Below are 22,874 nucleotides of genomic sequence, written 5' to 3'. Positions count from 1 at the left end.
ACCTAGTGAATTCATGCAACTGTGCTTTTACAAATAAGCAATAATTAATGTACGAAAGAATCCTTTCAATACTACAGCTTGATTCAATCCCACTGAGAAAAAGTGGCAGCAATCTTGTTTCTGTTATTGCATTTAACAGATTGGTTTCTTGCATGGATGCAATGTGTATTTTCCATTACTGTAGATTTAAATGGTTTTCTTTGTTGATTGTTAACACAAAAGACAGGGCCCCAACCTGCAACCACATCCCACATACTTGGCATCTCAAGACTTTAAAAACTGGCCTACAAGGAAAGAGTTTACAGAACTATTAGATCTGTAGTCCTGGTAGCTTTGACTAAATTTCCGATCATTACTTCACATGGGTTAAGTGGGAGCAGGGAGAGGGGAAGAATGCTTCTCAAACTGCTTTATGGGAAAAGTTTAAAACTTTTAAAACTGTTGGGAATAGGCTACACTAAAGCTCTTAAAAATGGAAACAAGGGTGATAGAGGATCCTCAAGGCTACTTACAGTGAATTATTTATTGTATCCAACTTTGGTAAGCTAAGAAGTCACCTGAGTTAAATAAAAAACAGAGAAACAAGGAGAAAGAGCTGTAAAGTTTATCTGGCTGTGCAAAGGCAAGAAATAAAACCACATACAAACGTTGAAAACAGGAAAGAAACGTAGACCTGCTTCTCCAGGCACTGAAAATGTCTGGAGACGCCTCTGATGCTGTTGAGCTGCGGGGTGATGTTTTGGACACCATCTCTTCAGCGGCACACCCCTGTGCCTCGTTTCGCGCTCTCATACGGGAACACCCCTTCCTCCCCGCAACTGAGCCCTCAGGGACTGGTAAAACCTCTCTTCATCTTCCACCCCGCCGCCGCCAGCTTCCCCCATCACCTCTCAGCCCCTACTCCCGGTCGCCCGCGATTCGTGCCGGGGAGCCAGACTCCCCGTACTGGAGCCCGGGGCCCCGCCGCCCGCCGAGGCAGGCAGCCGGACCCCGAGCCCAGGCGGCGGCAGCAGCGCGGGCAGCGCCGGCAGGCTGCAGAGGCGCCTGGGGGCGGCGGGCCCCGGGCTGACACGGCGCCGGCAGCGGGGAAGGGGCTTCTGCCGGCGCATCTCCGCACGGCGGGGCTGCGGGCGGGCAGCGCGGGGAGGGCCGGGCAGGGCCGGGCCGGGCCGAGCAGGGGGTCTCCCGCCTCCCCCGGCTCCGCGGGCGGGCGGCGCCACGGCCTCGGCCGGGCGGCGGATCCGACCCCGCAGCGCCGCCGGGCGGCGCCTGCGCACTGCGGAGCCGCCGCGCTCCGCGCCCGCCCCCCCCCCCCCCCCCCGGCGCGACCCCGGGAGCCGCCGCGGAGCGCGGCAGAGCCGGGAGCAGGAGCGGAGCCCGCCGCAGACCAGCCCCTGCCCGCCCCGCTCCCCCTGCTGCCCGCGCGGCTCGGGGGGGCAGGAGCAGCTCCGAGGGGTCGGTCCCAGGGCTGCGCCCGCCCGGCGCCAGCAGCAACTTTGCTGTAGCGGCCGTTCCCCGCCGCGGTGCGAGCGCTTGGGCGGCGCGGCGATTAATCCCGGCAAGAGTTTTGCAAAGCGCCTAAAGAGCCGAAGCCGCGCGCAGCAACCTGTTTTCCCCGAGATTACTGGAGAGGAGGAATTAGTGCTTGCGATTATCCGGAGAGGGGAGGTGTTTTCCGCAAGGGACCAATAAAGCCGCCAACTGCCCGCAGCGACGGGAGGATGTAAATAGGCAGCACGAGGCCGGTGCGACCGCTGGCGAGGAGGCAGCGGTCCCGGGAAAGGGCGGAGCGCCGGAGGGGGGTCCTCCCGGCGCTGCACTTGCTACATTAACTCGGCGCGTCGGAGACGGCGACACAACTTTCCGCGTCTGCCCCGGGAGGCGGCAAGAAGAGCGTCCCCGCTGCTCCGCTCACCGTGCCCCTAGCGCCGGCCGCTTCCCGCGGCGGACCCCGGCGGCACCCGCGACCCGCCCCAGCGAGGCAGGCCGTCCCCGGGCGCCGGCCGGGCATGTCTCCCGCTCCCAGCCCCGCCGAGCGGGGCGGCCGTCGCCTCTGAAGGGGAGCGGGCGAGCCCCGCCGCCTCCCGGCCATGCAGCCCCTCCGCGCTCCCCTCGCCCTGCTCTGCCAGGTGCTGGGCGCCTGGGCCGCCGGCGCCCTGGCCCCCCCCGCCGCCGCCGCCGGGCTGCTGGCGCCCCCGGAGCGCGCCCGCCCGCCGCCAGCCCCGACGCCCCTCGCCGCGGGCCGGCGGGCGGCCGCGGCTCTCCCCGGGCGCGGAGCCCTCCCCCGCGGGGCCGACGCCGCGCCCGGAGGAGCGGCGGGGCCGGGCGGCAGCTGCGCGCCCCGCGGGGCGGCTGGGGCCGGGCGGCGGCGGCCGCGGAGCAGCGAGCGCGGAGCCGGCGCGGCGGCGGGGAGGGGCGCGGCGGGCGGCCCCCGCTGGCTGCCCCTGAACGGCTCCACCGGCGGCGAAGGCAGCGCCGGGGGCCGCGGCAACGCCACGGGGCGCCGCGCCCGGCTCCGCAACCCCTTCTACCCGCTGACCGAGGAGTCGTACGGCGCCTACGCCGTCATGTGCCTCTCCGTGGTGATCTTCGGCATCGGCATCATGGGCAACATGGCAGTGATGTGCATCGTCTGTCACAACTACTACATGCGGAGCATCTCCAACTCCCTGCTGGCCAACCTGGCCTTCTGGGACTTCCTCATCGTCTTCTTCTGCCTGCCGCTGGTCATCTTCCAGGAGCTCACCAAGAAGTGGCTCCTAGAAGACTTCTCCTGCAAAATCGTCCCCTACATCGAGGTAATGGCGGTGGGCAGTGTTGCGCGGGCCCGTGCGCCTCCGCGCAGCCCCCGCCCTCCCGCCCGAGGGGACGCAGACCCCCCCGAGCCACCCCTCCCGTCGCTTTTCCGCCGCCGGCCGCAGCTGCGTGGGGGCCGGCGCTGCCCGCGTTCCTTGCTGCCGGCTCGGAGAGCTCCGGGTCGCGGCACGGTGCGGTTCCCCGGGCGCTCCTGGGGCCGAGCGGGGCCCCGGCCGGGCCCCGAGGTGACCGGAGCGGCTTCTGGCCGCATCGGGTCCGGCGGCGTCGGGATTTCTGGAGCCTCGGGCTCAGCGGGTCTGCCCCTTCCTTCCACTCGCGCGAGTTCTGTCAAACTTTCCTTGTGGTCCCGAAAGGCGAAGAAGACTCTCAGAATTAGATTTCAAGCTTTTTTGTTTATGTTTGTTGTTTTCTTGAAGTGCAGTGAGTCAGGAAAGGGGGGGGGGGTGTGTGACTCCGGACAGCTTGTAAGAAAGCGACTGTAAAAAGGACCATCAGTGGGGTCTATGTGCTCTTAATTTATACTTCAGCGTTCAAATCTCTCGCTTATTTATTTATCTTATCTTAAAAAAAAATGACACCAGCTCCATTTAAATCGCAGCTTCATGGCAGTTGTTCAGAGGCTCTGTCGAAGAAGCTCTCAGCCAGCTGGCCAGAGTCCTGCCGGCAGCGTTCAGGTTGTCCGCTTTATTTATTTACTGGAACTGAACGCTGAGGTTTGTTGGTAGGGTGGTAGCCCATAATTTTGGCTGGCTCTGCTGTATTCCCAAAACCTTATGTTCAACATTATTCTGTAACTGAAAGCTGGGGAATTAACTGTTGATTCTCTTGTCCTAAGAATGAGATATTGGGGAAAAAGAAAAGAAAAAAAAAACCAACTTGTTATTAATGCACAGAATATCAGTTTCGGCAGCACATTAGTACACAATAATACACAATTAACTGTCAAACGATGTTTTGACACGATATCGGTGTGTAGCCGATAAATTGCATTGCTTCTTTCGTATGTGATACACTTTATTATTGGTGGTATTGGACAAAGGGTGGAGCTGTGCTATGCTTAGATGAATTCAAGGCCAGTAGTATACCACTACATTTGAAGAACTCCGAGCGCACTTAATCGATTTGCATTTAAGAAGACGTGAAGGAGTAAATATGTATTTGTTGAGAAACTGATAGAACTGGGGGATTTTAAAATTTCTGAATTAGGTTCTGGGGCTACTGTGTTAACCAATAAAATAAGTAGTACTGTTTCAGTTAAAGTGTAACCATTTCAATTAAAGTAGCTAGTGTAGCTTAAGTGTTTTTGGGACTTGCCTATAGTGACGTTTCATGCTTCCTAACCTTTTTCTGGTGCATCCACATATAAAATAGAAATTACTCTTTGTAATGCTGATTTTAATTAAAGATCAGTAATTGAAATTATTTGCATGGCCACACAGTTCTTCAAAATTAGTTGCTTATGCTGTGCTGCTTTGGACACTACAGAGTTTGTCAAACTGGAAGTAGCGTATCTGAAATGTGGTCGCTGAAATTCAAAACTGTATTCCTGAAAACATTCAGCTGCTGCTATCCCCCTTTTATACTTTAATGACACCTTATTTTTTCACTTTAAAGTTCTGTAGATGTCTAGAGTTGAAGACTTACTCAAGAACTGGCACTGATTCAGTTGTGATGGACCAGTAGCATGGTGCCCGTTTTAGGCTTAATTATTACTGTTCTAAAAGAGAAACATTCTCCTCTTAACTAGTTTATCTATAAGGTACAGATCTAAGAAGATATAGCCTTGGGGTTCAGTGTTTCTCCCAGAATTGTATCTTTTTCATTCAGTAGCTGTTAAATATAATACTCATGCATGTAAAGTATATTCATCACCCTAGGAGCAGTTAGTAAAAGGCTGGATTTCCCCCTCCTTTGTAAACTGTAGCCATGAGTGGCAGATACTGAACACCAGATCGTGCCTCTTCACAGCTTGTCTTGAGCTTGGTGAGAAGGACAGTGTCCTGGAAATCAGGATTTGGGAAGAGATAATTAGAGCAAAGTTTTTCCACTTTCCAAGTGTTGTTCAAACCTCACAGGTGTTATACAGTGACACTGACACCACCAGGAGCAATGCAGATGTTGGAACATGTCATGAAATCTGCCCCATGAGCAGCTGCTGCTCCGTGCTCTGTCAAGGACTGTTCACAGCAGTGTGCTCATCTGACAGCTGAATGACACTGTCTTATCCCTTGTTGTAACTCACCCAAGCAGGCTCATCCCCTTCTCACACAACGGGAGAAGGATGAAGTCTTCTTAGCTCCTTGAGAGGAAAGCTGTAGACAGCTGTCTTCAGGACAGGTTTCCAGACCTTCATAGAATGCAAATAGAAGCATCTTTCTGAAGATGGACAGATTTTAAGCTGTTGTCTGTGTTTTCTGTAAGATAGCCCAGTGTTTTGTTCTTTTGTCTCTTTGTTCCATGCTTTGCATCTCTTTTTTTGCATGCCAGTTCTCCTCATATGCTGTTTAGGGAGCTGTGTGTCTCACCCAGAGTTGTAGCTCCAGAAATACCTCACTTTCAGGCATCAAAGACCCTTACTGGCCTGAGCCCTCTGTCATACCAGCTTGTACTTTCAGAACTAGGGAACAGGGGATGTCTGATTATCCAGAGCAAGTGATATGGTGATCACAGCATTTGAACGTAAGTCAAGCATACTTTCTATTGTGTTTGAAGGTTTCAAGTGATCCCAGTGAGGAACCTTGTGTTTTCTTAGTTTAGCCTCTTGTGGCCGATCGTATTTTATTGTTCTGTTTAATGGGTATTGTGCAGAATTTCAACAAAGCATCTGTTGCCAGTGATAACACATATGTGCATAGTCTGGGGAAAATGTTTTATGTCATATTCAAGCCCATTTGTATAGGTAAATGTTGAGCTTCCAGCAGTGGAAGGTCTCCACGGTATTTGATTTAAAGGGCAGTTTTCCCATACCTAATAAAGATCTGCTGGGTCCAAGTACATTAAGCAGTCTTTCAGGCCATATATTGTAACACAGTTTGGTCACTTCTAACTGCCTTTTAAAACTATGTCATGGCTATGCTTGCATAAGGAATGCTGTGCACATGGCTGAGGAAGAAACTGAGTAAATTAATTCTCTGTGCTTTTCATGAGGTCTTTAGGTGATGAGAGTAAAACTGCTAGAGAACAAAGCTAGAAAGACAGATGGCTAGTAGAAGTGGATGAAATTATCTCCAGCAAGAACTTCACTTGACACTGATGATGGCACTGTCCTGGAGGAGTGGTTTTAAATACACTGAGAAGGGAATTAGAACAACTGGGGCAGCAACTCTGCCTGTAAAGATGTGTGGAGATGTGTGTCTCCTTTACAGTTTTAATCCTCTGTTCAACAGTTCTTAAAATTTCACCACTTCTCTGCAGATGGTTCAGAAGTCTAGCTTTAGGCATGCATGTCTGAAGTGTTTACCTGCACATTGTGTATATGTTGTCTTCCATATACTTTTCTCAGTATTGCTCGGAATCAGGAGATACAGGATAAATGACAATACAAAGACAATGGCTTTGGCTAATTCCTGTTCCACAAGCCTTGCCTATGTGCAACCCCTTTGTTTAAGCACACTCAGTCTTTTCAGCAAAAGGACTAGGGGAAAAAAATAAAAAAGGAGTACAGAACAATATACTTCCAGTTCCCCTACTTACAGATTTATGCTAATCCTTAATAGAAAGAAGTGTGGATGTAGATGAAATCAGTAGTTTTACTGTGCTTCTAAATATTTCACAGCTGTTAAATATAACAGTCCTGTGAAGCAGCATTTTTATTTTTTATTTTAATGCTGGAAGCCAATAGCGAAGGTGTTAGTAGGTTGTTTAAGGCCCAGAGCAGCTTGCTCAAGGTGACAGATGGATTGTGTCAACTAGGACTAGAAACTCTCTTTTGGGCTTTAAAAGGAAGCTTGCTTGAGTTGGATGTATTCTGCTCTTGGAGGTTACACTAGAAACTTGATGAGTTTGAGGGGGGTCATTAAAAGTAGGCATCAGTTTCTACGCCAGCAGGCTGAGACAAGCTACTTACAGTGGAGTAAGGATTTAGAGTTGAGGAACGATCTAGAATAAGGGCTTGCAAGAGGCTGATTTACTGTCCTGTGCAGTCCAGCACAGAGCAAGAAGTTGCTGAGGCCACCGATGGTACTCAGCCCTGCACTCAGTGCTAACAAACACGAGCCCCTCTGCCTTCCTCATACCCTCCCCCCAAAAAAAGAGAAAGACAAAGTTTGTGGTGTCCTCATCTGGACCATATCATGCATATGAGACTGGCTTGACTCTGGAGCAGGCGGACTGTGAAAGGCTCTGAAATCTGATGCCCAGTCTCTGCATGTGCTTTTGGCAATCAATTTGTGGCACCACTCCTGTTTCTGGTGGGTAGATTCCAGCTCGGGAAAGCTATCACAATTAGTATTCTTAGTGGAAAGCATAAGGACTGGTTTGGCCTGGAATACGAATTACTCTCTTTCCCTGGACCCTCCAGGGCAATTTGAGGTGAAGCTTTTTCCTCTTTCTCTCTTTTACTTGGTAGAGGCAAGTGAGGGGCACAAAGAAAGTGGCCGTTCTCTACCTGTTCCAAAGCTGTCAGAAGAGATCCTTATTTTAAGTTTCACTTTAGGGAAGCAAATACATTTTTAATGGGAGTTTATAAAAGCTGTGTATTATCTGTCTTTTCTGTGTCTTTTGTTGTGCAGCATCTTCTTTATGTCTCTTCTTTGACTCTAGTCAGAGCTAGGCTCCTGAACCTACAGTAAGTCCTCTGGGTTGTAGACAAAGATCCTCAGAGAGGTTTGCAGTTTCAGAGCTTCATACTGAGTTTTCTAGGGCAGTGGCTACATGTGTCTTTTACTGAGCAGAATATCTTCAGCACTTATCACAATAAATAATTATCTAAAACAGTGTTACTATATCTCTGCCTTTAGGTATTAACGGCATGATGATAGTAACTGCCACGTTGGCTGTTCTGTCAGTCTTTCTTTCCTCTGCGAACCCTGTCCTTAGGGGCTTATAAGTTGTCCATAAAAATTTGCTTTTGACTTAAACTTTGTATGTGGCATTTCAGCATGGAAATGAATTTGTGTCAAACTAGGTTTAAAATTGGGTCAGGAATATTTAAGTTATGTATGTGTAGAGAGAAAAGGGCAGCATCTCCTATCCCGGCACCACTGACCTTACCTTGAGCACTGGGATGTCATTTCTCCATCTGACAGGATTTTTCCTGCAAAGGAGGAAGAGACAGATTTTTAGCAGCAGTTCCATGTTGTTAATATTAATAATTAGTGCAGGAGTCCCTTGTGTAGTGTGATGATGTGATGAGAATTTGATCCTCAGTGGAGAATGGCACTCATTTCTTTATTTAAAAAAAAAAAAAAGTGAATTAAATTTACTTATATGGTAGCATGGTGGATTTCAACCAGGAAAAGGAACAAAAATTAAATCCTTTTGTGTTTTGTGATTTTTCCAACCCTCTGGATAAGCGTGTGGTATACTAATGAGTATTTCCAGTGCCGTAGCGGTCTAGCTGGCTTTCACTTCCAACAGAATTCAAGAGCAGCTCTTGGAAGTGGATTCTGATTCTGAACGCTATTGCTCTTAGGATATACAGAAGAAACACACAAAGCACGTGTGCTCTGTCTCCCTGATAGGAATGTTGATAGTACTGCAGAGGAAACAACCGTATTGTACCCGTTGTTCCACATGTGTAGGACATCTCCATGATAGTAGTTTACAGAATTGCCATCTTGTCTTTTAGATAATTAAGATGATGTAGATTTTCATCCAGGTTGCTGAAAATAATTGCTAATGTCAGAGTGGTACCCTGGTCCCAGTACTCCTTAGCTACTGAATTACTTCTGCCACACCACAGTAGTGTTTTAACAGTGACCTTTACTTATTCTAAAGCATAAAGCAATTAATGTTTAATACCACTTCATGTAAGAAATATAGAGATATTATATTTTTTTACTTTTGTTCTTCTATAGTAATGACTGTTGGGGTTTCTGAGGGGGGGGCTGGGGGGGGGGGGGGATGTTAATTGAAAGAACAGAAAGCAGAAATCTAGATAAACAATTATAAATAATTGTTTGCAATGGGATGACCTTTCATTGTGTGGTAGTCCGGTTTTACTACTGCACTCGGTATTGTAAGTGTAGAGTAGCACAAAAAAAGTATTGCAGTCTGTACTAACTTTGTTTATTTATCTTAGGCAAAGCTGACAAGTCTGCAGGAGCCACCATGGTATGTTGCATTAACATGCTCTAAAGCTATGAGTTTGATGTGGATATAGAACAGCCATAATAAGATGATAGACTATAATGGCCTGGGGGAAAAAATTAGTTGTTTATATGATATAGCAGGAATGGATATAAAGAGTCTACAGGGTGTCACTGAGAACTCAGAGATGGCTTGGCTAGTAGTCATCAACCTTTTCTATAGTTCAGCTTTCCTATTAAAACAGGAAAATGTTTTGAATACCCATTCTGCCTTGTAACAAAGGAAGGAAGAGTGCCAGGTAGTTTAAGAAACTGTGTTATCAACATAAAATTTATTCTTCGAAAATCCAGCTTCAGCTGGTAGAAGCAGCCACTTCTTAACTCCTTTATTTTATCTTGTTCCATATAAATGCAGTCTACATTATTTCCCTTCTCTATCAGAAGGCATGCTCAGGAACATGATGCCTAAGATGATTAGTGGTCCTTCTCATTTCCAGCCTCAAGTTGCTCATGACTGATTGATTCCCATTCTGTTATATTCACTGTCCTTCATCTTAAAAAAATTTTGTATCTCAAGATAGATTCGTTCATTGATAGCAGCAATATCACTTCTTGGTCTTCATCTTACTGGACTGAGTGACCAAACCTGTCTTATATTCACTCACTGAATTTGGTCTCCATTGACCTTTTCACCCGAGCTGCCTTTTGTGATCTCGTTTCTGGTTTTGTTTTCATTACCTTTATCTAGCCAAGCAGATATTAGTGAGAGAAAATTCAGGGTCTTATTTCCACTGGCGTTGCTCACCATACTACATCTGCACTCCTTCCCTAGTCAACCAGAGGCTCTGCTCCTAGAGGCCAGGGCCAAGAGCTGTGGGACCACTGCCAGGAGAAGAAGTAGGACAGGCCAGGGAAGGCCTGGGAACATTTCAGTAATTGTTAAAGTTTGTGAAAGAGGAATGGGTATGTTGGAAGAACGGAGAGGAGAGCTGGTGCCATTAAGCTGAGCATTTAATGAGTTTACTGTTCTCTCTGGTCTCAGTTCCCTAAATGAGTTTTGACACAGTTGACTGACAGCTGGTAAACTAATGGCCAAAGGTTTGTGCAGTGTCTCAAAGGAGCATCACAGTGCCCACTAACATCCCTGTCAATGCTTTTAAAGAGCAACAGTATTAAGAGACTCTCTTGTAACAATAATGTCTCCTTTTGTGTGTGTATGCTGTAGCTGGTGATCCCTTCAACAGCAGTTCTCTGCCCAAATAGTGTGGGCATCTCCTCAAAACAGATCGGTGGTCATTCAGGTAGATACTTGGGGACTTTTCTGAGATCATCTAGTAAGAGAAGGATGTAAACTCGTGTCATCCTGAATGTCTAGAGACTGAAGGAGAATCTTCCTAGGGACCATATGGAAATAAGTCAGACAACTAAGTGATGATCAAAAACTACTGAGCCTGACTCACCTTTGCCTTGCCTCATTTCCTGCCAGGTTGTTGGAATTAAGACTGCATCAGCATATCAGAAACTCACCTGTTACAACAAGAACACCACCATTAAACTCTACTACTTTAGGATTTGTTAATGTGTCCTTCAGCTACTCCCCATCAGATGAATTCTCTTCATTCTGTGGTTATTTCACGGCAATGTAACAGATTAAAAAGGAAACTTCTCTGGTTTCCTCCACGTTTTCAGCTTAACCCTAATTATGTTAGTATGACTGGTATGAAGGAACACCCCTAAACTGAAATAGTGTGAATATGCAGAATGCATGTCCCAGTTCTTGCCCACATAGGTTGTGAGCAGCACCCATTGATTTTGCTGGCTATTACTCAATGTGGGGTAAGTAATCAAACCCTTAAATTGCTATACGGCCTTTAAGCAAGTCATCTGGAGTGAATCCCTGTTCATCTGCTTGGGAGTGTGTGTTTGTTTTTTGCAAGCTTTTCTATGGCAGCACTAACTCTGTTAATCTACAGAAAATAGGAAACCATTGCTTGTTCCAGAGAAACACTGGCTTTGTTTAGCTTGTTTCATCAGTAAATCCACAGGAGTTTTCAAAGCTGACTTCCACTGTTCTTAGTTGTTTCCTCTTGCTCTATTTCACTGTCTTAAACCTCCAGGTTGCTGGTCAATTAATGTGACAGGAACCCCTTAGGTTATGTTTGTTCATGGTAGGCATGTCTTCTTTCATTAGTCCAGCCTTAACAACTGCAGAGTTTTAATGTCTTAGCCACTGTATAACAGCCTGTTTGCAATGAAATGCTAAAGCGATAAAAGTGTGTGCACTGGGGGCAGGGGGAGAGGCTCACATAAGAGCTGAGAGGGAAAATATTAATGTACAAGAAGTCAGGCTTTCTTCTGTTCTGCTGATTTTTATTTCAATCCCTATTCATTCCTGAATCTCAGTTATTTCCCCGTCTCCAGTAATTGTAGAGAGCTGAGTCCTGACCCTTTGTTATTCATGTTGGATGTTCTGGCTAAAGGTTTTGCTGTCACTCTAAGGAATTTGAAGACTGCACACACATTTAAATGTTTTGGAAACAAAGTCATTAGTCTTGAATTTAAAAATCTGACTCTCAGCAGTGATATATGAAAACTATTTTTCTTTACCTAAGTTTATCATTGTTCATTAAGATTTCCCTGTAACTGTAATTTTTCTTTAATTGTTTTTATTTTTTGCTATATTTACCAAGCTTTCTTTGAATCTTGTCAGACCGTTTAACTTCCTAAATCAATAGGTTTGCCTATTAAAAATGTTTACAGTACTGCTTTGTCATCATTAAATATTTCTGCGAGTTAATTAGTAAGAGATGGCATTTTACTCATTCCATCTTTTAGGAATCTGCTTCAAAGAATTCTCCAACTAAGCCAGTGTCTGACAGTTCTAATCCCAAGTGCCTAATATTTTTCAGTGATATTCAATTTTAGCAATCTGATATGGGCATTAAATATTGAAGGCCAAAATTAACAATACATTTATATAATTGTGCATAATTGTACTATCTATCTCTGCAGAACTTTTTACAAGAGATGCATAAACAGGATTATTTTAAAATTATGGTAGAAATCAAAAGTATTTTTTTAAATCTACTTATATGAAATTTAAATATATCATTGCACATCAAATTTGGGTAAGCAAAATTGTAGTGAACTGCCTTATATTACCCTAGATTCCCCAGTTAAATGCACAGACATGGTTTATTCATGATAAAAGTAAGCATTCTTTAAATTTATTAGGAATATTATTTAGTAGTTTTGTTTCTTTTGCATCAACACATTTTCAGAATAACACAAGCATGCAAACCCCAGAAAATAAATGAATTAGAATGCAACAGGGCACCTAATCTTTCTCTGATGGAAATTAATGGGAGTTCCGCTTTGAATCTGAACTGAAGTTGAATTTATTGGAAATAGGATTAAGCCAAAATATATATAGTCTTCTTGCAAATTTCTTTTTAGGAAATTTGATTATAAACAGGATAAAATGATAGAAAGTTTTTCATGAATATACAAGCATTCTATTCATGCATAGAATGACAGTTATTAAAGCTAGAGAACATACGCATTGCTCTGTACTTACTCCTTACAGTACATAATTGAAAGCTTTGTCCAATCCATCTTTAAATCATTTAAACAACAAAACTTCTACCATTTCTCCTGGCCTGCAGTACACTGTCCCACAGAATGTTTGCTATGAAATTAAGACTAGATTTTGCTGTGGATTTTTTTCTAAATGAAATGTTGAAGATAGATTATTAAAGCCTAAGTATTATAGTGAAGGTTGGTTTTGCACAGGCTCTAGAAATCTGAAGATTTCAGATACAATCCTTTTGAATTCACAGTACAGGATGACTTTAAGTGCCTACATCACATCAAAATTTCACTTAAAAGCCTAAGTCCACAAAAGCAGTTGTTGGGCCCTGCTCCATTTAGTAGATGCCTAATGCACAGGGTTCCTAAACTTTGTAGATATGGAAGGTTTCAGTGTTATGATCCCCTGCATGCTTGATGAACAGGTGATTTGGGCATAAATTCATACTTCTGCAGAAGGAAGACTCTCCCATCTCTTTCCTTTTGGCTTAAATTTCAACTCCTGTGGTGGTACTGATATTTCTGAAAAACACCTCTTAGAAAAATGGGGGGGAGGAGAGGGGTTTAGTTTTACATATTGGTTAGTTCCTCAATTTTTTTTCCACTCAGTGTTGGACAGATGCTTGCATGGGCCTCCAGGAGAGGATGACACCAAGCTGAAATAAGTATCAGTAGGCAGAAAAGCAGAAGGATGTATTCTTTTAGCATGCATGCTGGATGATAGCTCAGCAAACAGTGGAAGCTAAGTTATGTCTGTGATGCTTCTTCGATGGTGCTCAGCACCGTGGTTCTTGACTGTCTCCTACACTGGTACCCCTAAACTAGGTTTTCCTTTGCTTTTGTCAGTCAAGGGGCTAGACTTGACTGGTGTTTCAGAGTACAAATTGAGCTCTCTTGAAAGACTGTAAAGTTCTTCCAGAGAACAGTTCAGTAGTAAGAGCCTTCATCCAACATACAATAAATTAATTTCCTCTTCAGCCTGAGTGAGTTCAGGCCTTCATCTTCCATCTCTAAGAAGACTGCCATCAGCAGGGGACCAGGGGACTTTTGAAGGAGATTGAGTTTTCCCACTCTCCACTGAATAATGGACTATACTCTTGTAGCTGTCCTTTTGTTTTCTTTTTTTTTCTCAGACAGCACCCATATTAACTTGCATTCCCTTGTCTCCTTCCCAGGTAGCCTCTCTCGGAGTCACCACCTTCACACTGTGTGCTCTCTGCATCGACCGATTTCGTGCCGCCACCAATGTGCAGATGTATTATGAGATGATCGAAAACTGCACCTCGACGACAGCCAAGCTGGCCGTCATCTGGGTGGGCGCGCTGCTGCTGGCCCTGCCGGAGGTTGTGTTGCGCCAGCTGGCAAAGGAGGACCCCGAATATAGCGGCAGCCCCCCGGGGGAGCGGTGTGTGGTGAAGATATCCACTGCGCTACCTGACACCATCTACGTGTTAGCTCTCACCTACGATGGGGCAAGACTCTGGTGGTACTTTGGCTGCTATTTTTGTTTGCCTACCCTTTTCACTATTACCTGCTCCCTGGTAACAGCGAGGAAAATCAGGAGGGCAGAAAAGGCTTGCACAAGGGGGAACAAGCGACAAATTCAGCTGGAAAGTCAGATGAACTGCACAGTGGTGGCTTTGACCATTTTGTATGGGTTTTGCATCATTCCTGAAAACATTTGCAACATTGTGACTGCCTACATGTCCACAGGGGTGTCTCGGCAGACTATGGACCTCCTTCATCTCATTAGTCAGTTTCTTTTGTTCTTTAAGTCCTGTGTTACCCCAGTTCTCCTTTTCTGTCTCTGTAAACCTTTCAGCCGGGCCTTTATGGAGTGTTGCTGTTGCTGCTGTGATGAATGCATCCAGAAGTCTTCAACAGTGACAAGTGATGACAATGACAATGAGTACACCACAGAACTGGAGCTTTCCCCTTTCAGTACCATCCGTCGTGAAATGTCCACATTTGCCTCTGTGGGGACTCACTGTTAATTGACCTTAGGACTTTATTTCCTGTACCTTTTTTCTTTTTTTTTTTTTTTTACTTCATATTTTTCTTGACGCAAAATGTAAGAAAAAAAATATTGAAAACTACTGTGGAAACCAGTCTGCATATTAACAGTTGTGCTTTGGAAAATTAATCTGTTTGGTTATTAAAATGAAAGAAAGAGAAGGAGAGCCAGCATTCAGTGTTAAATCATGATATTTTGTATGGTGCTAGGATTTCATTGTTTGGGGAGGAGAATCCATATCAATCCACTTTTATTTATCTCCATAATATTTCTCTGATAATCACTGTAAAATGATTATGTAGACATTGTGGGTTTAGGAAGATGTTTCATGTAAAAGATGTGGTGGAAAGTATTTGAGGGTAGTTTTAATCCAGTTACTGTACACTATTGTGAGAGAACTTGGACTTCAGAAAATTTATAAAGTAGCATAAAAATAAATGAGGTTTTATTCTTTAACTTCATTGTCAATCTGCATTTAACAAGGACACCTATAAGTAGTATTAAATTCCTTTAATAAGTAAAAAAAATCTTGGCTTTGCATAAAACAATTTAAATGGCTATATTTAATTTACCATTTGTGTACTTACCCTTGGAGGCTATAATTACAGTGTTTAAGGAAGATGGTTATAATGGTATTAGATTTACATGAGTGGGTTTTTTAATGCATAATACAAAGGTTCAGTGTGCCTCATTGAAAATTTCCTTCTTAACCTGCAGGTGTACAAAACCTGAGTTATTCTTACGAAGAAATATTTGCTTTCTCACTAAATTTGTCTTGCGTGCTTTCAAAATCAAATTTCTTTCCAATTTGTTATTGGTTTTACATTGAGATTATGTCCTCAGACTCTGTATATATAGCTCCTACTGGCTTCAGTGAGAGTCCCATTGCAGAGGAAGGCATTCTTTTGCCAGAGATTTGCTGACAATAAATGTGAGGGACTGAAATATGTGGAGAGTGAATTCCTTCTTTTTTAAAAGATATAAACACACTTGGATGCTTGGGGCTTGACCCAGAGCCCATTGCAGTCAATGGAAGGGTTTTCATCAATTTCAGAGGGCTTTGGATCAGACTGGCACCTCCTATTTATTCTGGGATATGTAACATGAATATTAATCATGGGGGCTCTGTATTCCGATTATAAATCGTGCTGCTCTCACAGAGACTGCTATTCACTCTGAAGCTGTTTTTCAGAACCACAGTGTGTTTTGCTGATGGCTTCTTGCTGTCTGCAGAGTTATTAAAATGAGGGTATGTCAACACTGCCAGCAACAGTGCGATATAGTAAAATCTAAAGTTGAAGCAAGCCAGGTTTGAGACTGGGAAGTGCCTATCTGTACCAGCAGAGCTTATTTGCCCCACTTCTTGGCTGAAGTAGACAGGCTGTCCTTTGCAGGCAAGCTGCCTCATATTTACGCTGGGCAGCAGAGTGAAGTGTAGACACATACTAAGGAACTGATTTTGTTTTAAATAGCTTATATTTTAATACTAATTAAATAAATAATACAATTACAATAGTATGTACAGAAGTAAAATCACATGCAGTTGTCCTTTGAAATTAAGAGTGATTGTAACTGATGTAGTCTTACTTCCCAATACCTGCCTCTAAATATGTTAAAGAACTTGCTGTAACTTCTGGAAAGGAGTCTATTTTTTATTTGTAGATTCTGGACTTAATATGTTTAATCTTTGTATTTGCTTGACAAACAGTATTTCTTCTTTTTCTTCACCGTTTTAACTTACAACAATTTCAACTGAAAAGTAGTTGAAATGAATTAACCTGAATATGAAGCCGAATATTTATGCCTTGAGTTCTTTTTCTGACTTCTGAATCAGACACTGGACTCTAGCAAAGCAATCTGCTTTAAGCACAGGACTAAATTTATATATTTGTTTCTGTTTAGGACTTGCTAAATTACCTAAGTTTCTGAAATACTTTTGTAATATGGTCAATCACTTCTGAAGACAGGGGAACTGTCCCTTCTCTATAAACCCTTCATTGACTTCACATTGCTTGATTACATTCAATAAACTATGAAAGGGATTAAAGAGAAAAGATAAATCCAAAATCTCCTCACTGTGGTGACTGTGTCTCCTCAAATACATATTCCCATCACTGCATTTTGATTTGTACTTTTTATGTGCCAATATTTATAAAGAATGGGAATGAAACCTCCCTTTTTGTTCCTTGCTGAACGGTTTCTCTCAGCTGCCTTTTCACTCACCACATGAGCAGTGACTCAAGAACCTGAGAAAAGAACAGCGGACTGGGAGGAAACACTTTTTTTTTTTTTTTCCCCAAAGGAAATAGAGAAATTACTTGGGAATATTAAATGATCACATTTTGCTAATTTAGGTGCAAGACTGCACCAGGGCGGGAAAAGTCCCCATTGCCTTGAATGTTGGGTGCTTCCAGCTTTCCAGTCTGCAATGGGTATGTATAAGCTCTGATAAGGACTGCTGCTTGCTCCCAGGTTAAATGCTCTGTGTTCCAGAGTGGTGCAGTTTGCTTCTCCATTGAAACATTTCCTCGGTATGTGTATAGTAATCCTACTGGGGGGGGGGGAAAAATCAGCAAAAAAGAGGTTTAAAAAGTCATTGGAGAAAGTAGAATTTGAAGATCAGTAATGCTGTGTTTGGAAACGCATCCTCCTGCTTGTGTGGTGGAGCTTTCTCCAGCCTTGTGGGGCTTCTTTGTACATAGTGTAACCTTGACTTTTCTGCTGCTGAAAGAGCATTTTCCACAGCTATTTCTTCCCCCTGCCTTGGACCTCCATAGCAATTGGACATGCAAGACACCCTTTTACTCTGTTTTCTAAATTGGTTAAACTAATCCCACGTTAGCAGGTTTGCATTGTTGCAGCCATTCTGATGCAGGCATGGCTTGTTAATGCATTTAAGTGTCATGATAAATGATTCCTTTTTGTTAAAGATGGGGTATGGCATTGCTTTTCAATATTCTTAGAAGTCATTTCTGTCTGTTTTGAATCCAGTTCTGTAAGACATTTGTCTGTTAACAAGAGCGCATTTAATGGACTGATGAATGAATATTTGGAAATGTTTATGGCAGGGATTTAATTCTTTCACATGAAATAACAAAACATGCAGAGCATGGTGATCAACATAAAGGAAGAGTGATGGACCGAAAAATCAGATTGTGAGGTAGGAAAGCCTTATACCTTTCAGGTATATAAACTTTTAATACATTAACACTGATCGTCCCAGCCCTGGTCCCATTAAGAAATTAAAACCCATAAAACTCTAGTATGAGTTCTAGTACCTTCAAGGAGATCATGTTTCATGACCCGTATCAAAAATATGATCTCTGTGTAGGCCAAAGTACAAATAATAAATTATTGAAAAATATTGCTCAGAAGAAATCTCTTATTTTACTCCTTCCAAGATAAATTCCCGAATCCAAACTTAAATACCTCCTGCCCTTAAATGACCTCAGTGACTTGCTCAGCTCCTGTTCTGTCATTTGGACCCAGATGTAAGCTTCCACAGCTGCTGCTCTAGCAGCTCTGGGAATGGCTCCTAAAGACAATGTAGAGGTTTCTATGCATGTTGTCCTACATCTTTTCATAAGAAAAATGTTAGCATGGTGAGACTGTCATATTGTGCTCACGGCACTCAGAGGCAAACTAGATTCTATGAAATGTGGGTTTCTATTGAAACTCTGAGTAGCTTCCCCAAATTCATTAAAGAACAAGTCTTCAAAATCTCTCCTAGGATCTGTGAGCCATTGTCCTAGGCACAGTACAAATACATGCATTTGCTCTATGGGCACCTAACTGCTGTTGATATTCTCAGATACATTACTGAGCTGCTTCTGGGCTTTTTTTGCCAGGTGACATTAACAAAACTCCCAAAACATTGAGATCATCCTCTTGTTATTGTGTTGGAATTAAGACCGAAGGCAAAACCCGCTCAAAATCAGTTTGTCTGCTTAGCTGGGCCCAGTCTTGTGTGTGTATGGAGAACACTTCTAAGGTGGCTGCAGACTGCCAGTAGATACAGGCTTAGCACAGTGGCATGTCTGTGCATGTTCTGATGAATCAAAAATTTAAGTTGTGTTATTTCGAGGATGGAAGAGCTAGATTCAAAGTCCTGCTCTGCTTGATCTATAGCTGAGACTTGAATTTTGTGGTTCAACATCTCATCAGAAAGGCATAACCACTGTGGTAATAAATATGTTGGTGAAAATGTTTTTACCTCTCCTGCTGGAGTTGTTCTGACATTTTTTGGTAATTAAATATTGAAATAGAGACTTCAGCCTTGGTACCAACACAGCTGATGTAAGCCACTGAGCTGTAGAAACAATCTCCTTTCTTCACTCTCTGCTCCAAGGAATGTTTCTAAGGGGAACAGCTGTCAGAGAAGTGGAGAAACCATGACTCGAGTAGCCAGCAGGTTGGTGAAGTGCTCAGGTGAGAAATGAGCACTTTTCAAGTGCCTGCACTAAACCAAACATTTGAACCCAAGCCTTTTTAGGAACACATATGCTACCTGTGACCTTACTGGTTCTTCTGTGGTAGAAAGTTGTAGATTTTTGTGTCTCCTGGATGGGGAACTCCCCACCTACCTGAGCAAATTGTCCATTTCAGGTAATTAATGGGAGAGTAGTCACAGTGGGTGAACTTAAGCAGAAGGAAATCTGCACTTCTCTCTTGCCCAGCTCTTTCTTCTCCACCTGTTGGTTTCTGAGAGGGTCTCTCTTCAGATAAAGATATTTTTCAGGCAGTGTGGCAACACTCCTGGAAGTTAAGGAGGGCAATGCTGGGGAGATGCCCACATACACACCTTTGAGTCTCAAGGCTGCAACCCCTCTGCCTCAGGAAGATTGTAACATGTATGGACGAGGTTGTATATTACCTTTATTTTGGAGGGGAGAACCTATAAAGCAAACTGCCTGCAGGAAGCTGGCTCACCTCAGCTCCATAAGAACCTTGACCTAATGATTTGTCCAGATTACAAAGACAAACTGGGACCTTGAAAGTAGACCTTCCATGTCCTAACTTCTTATGTCTTGACCTGAGAATATCCTTCTTTGGCAGGCTGGAAATATAAGTGACTAGTAAAGTCCCATTTTCCTAATAGCACTGAGAAAGGTGATTAGGAGGAGCTGTACCAGACATTTTCTGTGATATTGCCTCTTTTTCTTTTTTTCCTTTTCTTTCCAACCTTTCCTTTTCCCTGAAAAGCTCAACTGAAGTCAATGTGAGCAGATGATGTGAATCATTAAACCTCAACAGTATCCTACATGCACTGTCTCATGCTTCAGGAACTGTATTTTTTCACTACTGGTTTGTATTTAATGGAGTCATTTAACACCTATGCTTAGCAGATGTCAGATTTTCAAAAGGTGGGTATGTTTTGTACTGAATAAGAAACAATGAAAAACATGTGGACTGAGATGCTCCAGGACACCCAAACATTTCTGATATAGAAACACTGACTCATGTTGAGAGCCAAAGGTTCATCAACGAATCAGGAGGAGAGCTGTATTTAACCTTGTACTGCATTTAACCCCTGAAATCCAGGATAAATGCTTTCCCTGTGATACAATCCAGTAGGTTCAGTTTTTGGTTTTCAGGCAGGAAAAGTTGGGACAAAGACTCCCTGGCATTTTCAATATGTCCATGACAGCACTGAGAACCAGTGCTGTGTCTTCTACTGGCGACATATTCCCCACGTCGTGTCAGTTGGAGTGCCAGGTTCCACATGCCTGGAGCTGTCCCAGCCTCTTTCAAGGATGAGGTTGAAGATTTCTGTCCTTGTGAACTGCAGCTTTAGTTTTGCATCACAGCTTCTTACTACTGAAAAGTAGAAGACATTATTATCTTGACTGAAGTATTTTGGGGGTTTTTCTTCAACTAGAAATCTGACCTGTCAGAGTTACAGAACTCTCAGTTTAGAGTGTTTAATGAAAGTGCTAGTGGCAGCATTATTAATTAACATAGTAGATCATTTATAACCAAAGGGAAAGCTTTTATTTTGCTTCCTGGCTTTTTATTTTTTATCCATTATTTTTGTGTGATTCCAAAGTTAATTTTTTTTTTCTGAAACAAAATGCAAAAAATCCACAAGCACTCATTCTTTTGTCTAGTTAGAGAAATTCCATCCTTTGCTTACATCAAGCGTCTTCATTTATATCCACAGTGAATTTAGCCCATTGTTCTTTGATAAAGGAAGCCAAAATACACAAATTAGAAACATGGTCATGACTAACTTGATCTTGAAGAGATTAGATTTGACTAAACTTTGAAGGTTGGGATGGTAATGTGAAGTGAGGACTATATTTTTTTAATAATTATGGTCTTGAAAGCCTAATCTTTTTAAAGAGATGTGAAATACATACAGTGTAACAATAGCTTGTAGTTGAATATCATAACTGTCACAAGGGACTCCAGAATACATATGGTCTGGAATAAAATGATCTAATAGCAGCTGGATATGCATGTGATAATCCTTACTGAAGACAATACAACTATTTAAGTGAAGAAATAGATTTTAGCCTGTTAGCTATTATACCAGAGAACTAAATTCTTCCCTAAGATGTGCTTCCAATTTGATTTAATATGTGTGCTAGAATAAAATCTATTTAGTGTTTTTAGTGCTGTACAGGGAACAGAAAAGCTTAAGAAAGAAGGTATCCCATCTGTAACTGTAGCCAGCAGTTATACTTCACATTTTTTCTTCTAAATTCTTTCTTCCTCTATTTTGAAACAATTTCTGCTAGCTGTTCTTATCAGTCCTTTCAATGTCTTATTCCATTTACTAGCTCTCCCCTGAGCAAAGGAAAATTCTCTTTTGTTTTTCTGATGATCAGTTCTTTTAAATTGATCTTGTAAGTCTCATTCATTTTGCACAATCTATCCACTGGAAAACTTGAAGGTTAACAATCCTTCTCCTTATGGAAAATATTTACAAATAAGGAAGCGACAGTCTTTCTTTCTCTGAGCTAGCAGAACTAAAAAGAAATCTCATCAATCTGTATGAGACCTGTGGCCAGAGTATCAGCACTACAGCGTGAATTCCTGACTTAAAACTGGCTTACCTACATGTAGCTCATGAGGCTCTGCCAACAGACAACAGCACTGTCCCCTTGCCAAAACACAGGAGGTTCCTACATGAGATAGTGCTGGCTCAGACATCTTTATTTCATATAGTGAGTCTCTACTGAGTCTCTATTTTCCTCTATAAAAAGATACTCTTGCAGATCATTAGCTGTCTTTGTGACCTCTGAGTAAACTATTTCTCATTCAGGGCTTCATTTAACAGATATCAGTCATAAACTTAGATTAAGCCTTGTAGGATTAAACTGGGGGTTAACATTAGTTTTTGACATATCTATGATATAAGTTATGTCTATGTATGGATGGCAGTCTTTGAAGCTGCATCCGCAGGTTGAAAGGACAGGGATCTCTCATAGGCAATGCAGTACATCTACATCCAGCCTCCTGGTAGTTGATGACAATTTGGTGACAAGTCTGTCAAATGCTGGAGCTAGTTTTGAGAGGTCTGAACAGCACTGTTTTTAAAAAGCTTTAAGGTGTAGCCAGTCCATTAAAGTATTTCTCCTTAAGAGATCCTTGTTTCATATAGTGGAAGACTTGCCTTTGGCTTTTGACAATAGAAGAGGAAGAAAGGAGGTAGAAGAAAGGAAGTGAATCTCAGATGTGGTTTACCTTGACTTCTATCTTTTGGGATAGAATTGTGTAATTGTAACTGTGAGCTTCCCAGGGTTAAAACAGATTGGACACTGAATCCTCAGCTCTAATACAGACCTCCACACTGTTGCTGAGGATGGAGCCAGTGACCCTGGTAAGGGAGCCCCAAAACCACAGAGAGAATACTTCACATTTTTCCCCCAAATATACAGGCCTGTTCAAGTGGTAAATCCATTCTGATAAACAGAGAGAATGGAGAGCATCCAGGTTAGCCTGCTTTTCCTGATGTCTCTACTTGGTGTTGAAATGGTTAACGGTGTTAGCATTTACTCTAGCAGAGCCTGGTTTCAGATGAATAGGGTCAGTTTGTGCCTTCTCAGTGCCTGTTTCAGGCTGTCCTCATCCTGCACAAGGCAGCACTGTATGCGTTCAGATCCTGAAGGCTCCACTGCCTGCAGGTCTTGACTTTTTTTAAACTTTTTTTGGCAAATGAAAGGAAAGAAATAGAGTCATCATTAACTCTTTGAGGTTTGAGG

General features: G+C 43.2%; 1 protein-coding gene across 1 annotated transcript; it reads left to right on the top strand.

Moving 5' to 3' along the window:
• Window positions 1-1,345: 1,345 nt before the first annotated feature.
• Window positions 1,346-16,734, top strand: GPR37 (G protein-coupled receptor 37). The gene is made up of 2 exons (XM_074827637.1): window positions 1,346-2,798; window positions 13,829-16,734. The coding sequence occupies exons 1-2, from the start codon at window positions 2,091-2,093 to the stop codon at window positions 14,645-14,647; spliced, it is 1,527 nt and encodes a 508-aa protein (XP_074683738.1). The 5' UTR covers window positions 1,346-2,090; the 3' UTR covers window positions 14,648-16,734.
• The last annotated feature ends 6,140 nt before the right edge of the window (window positions 16,735-22,874 follow it).

The sequence above is a fragment of the Strix aluco genome, chromosome 5, assembly GCF_031877795.1.
Source record: "Strix aluco isolate bStrAlu1 chromosome 5, bStrAlu1.hap1, whole genome shotgun sequence".
Classification (NCBI taxonomy): Eukaryota; Metazoa; Chordata; class Aves; order Strigiformes; family Strigidae; genus Strix; species Strix aluco.
This window is presented reverse-complemented; position numbering and strand designations above follow the sequence as displayed.

Bases quoted from the DNA above. Each gene is read 5' to 3' on its own strand.
- GPR37 (XM_074827637.1), top strand. From the start codon at position 2,091: ATGCAGCCCCTCCGCGCTCCCCTCGCCCTGCTCTGCCAGGTGCTGGGC. The intron at 2,799-13,828 runs GTAATGGCGGTG...TCTCCTTCCCAG, and splicing joins AAATCGTCCCCTACATCGAG to GTAGCCTCTCTCGGAGTCAC.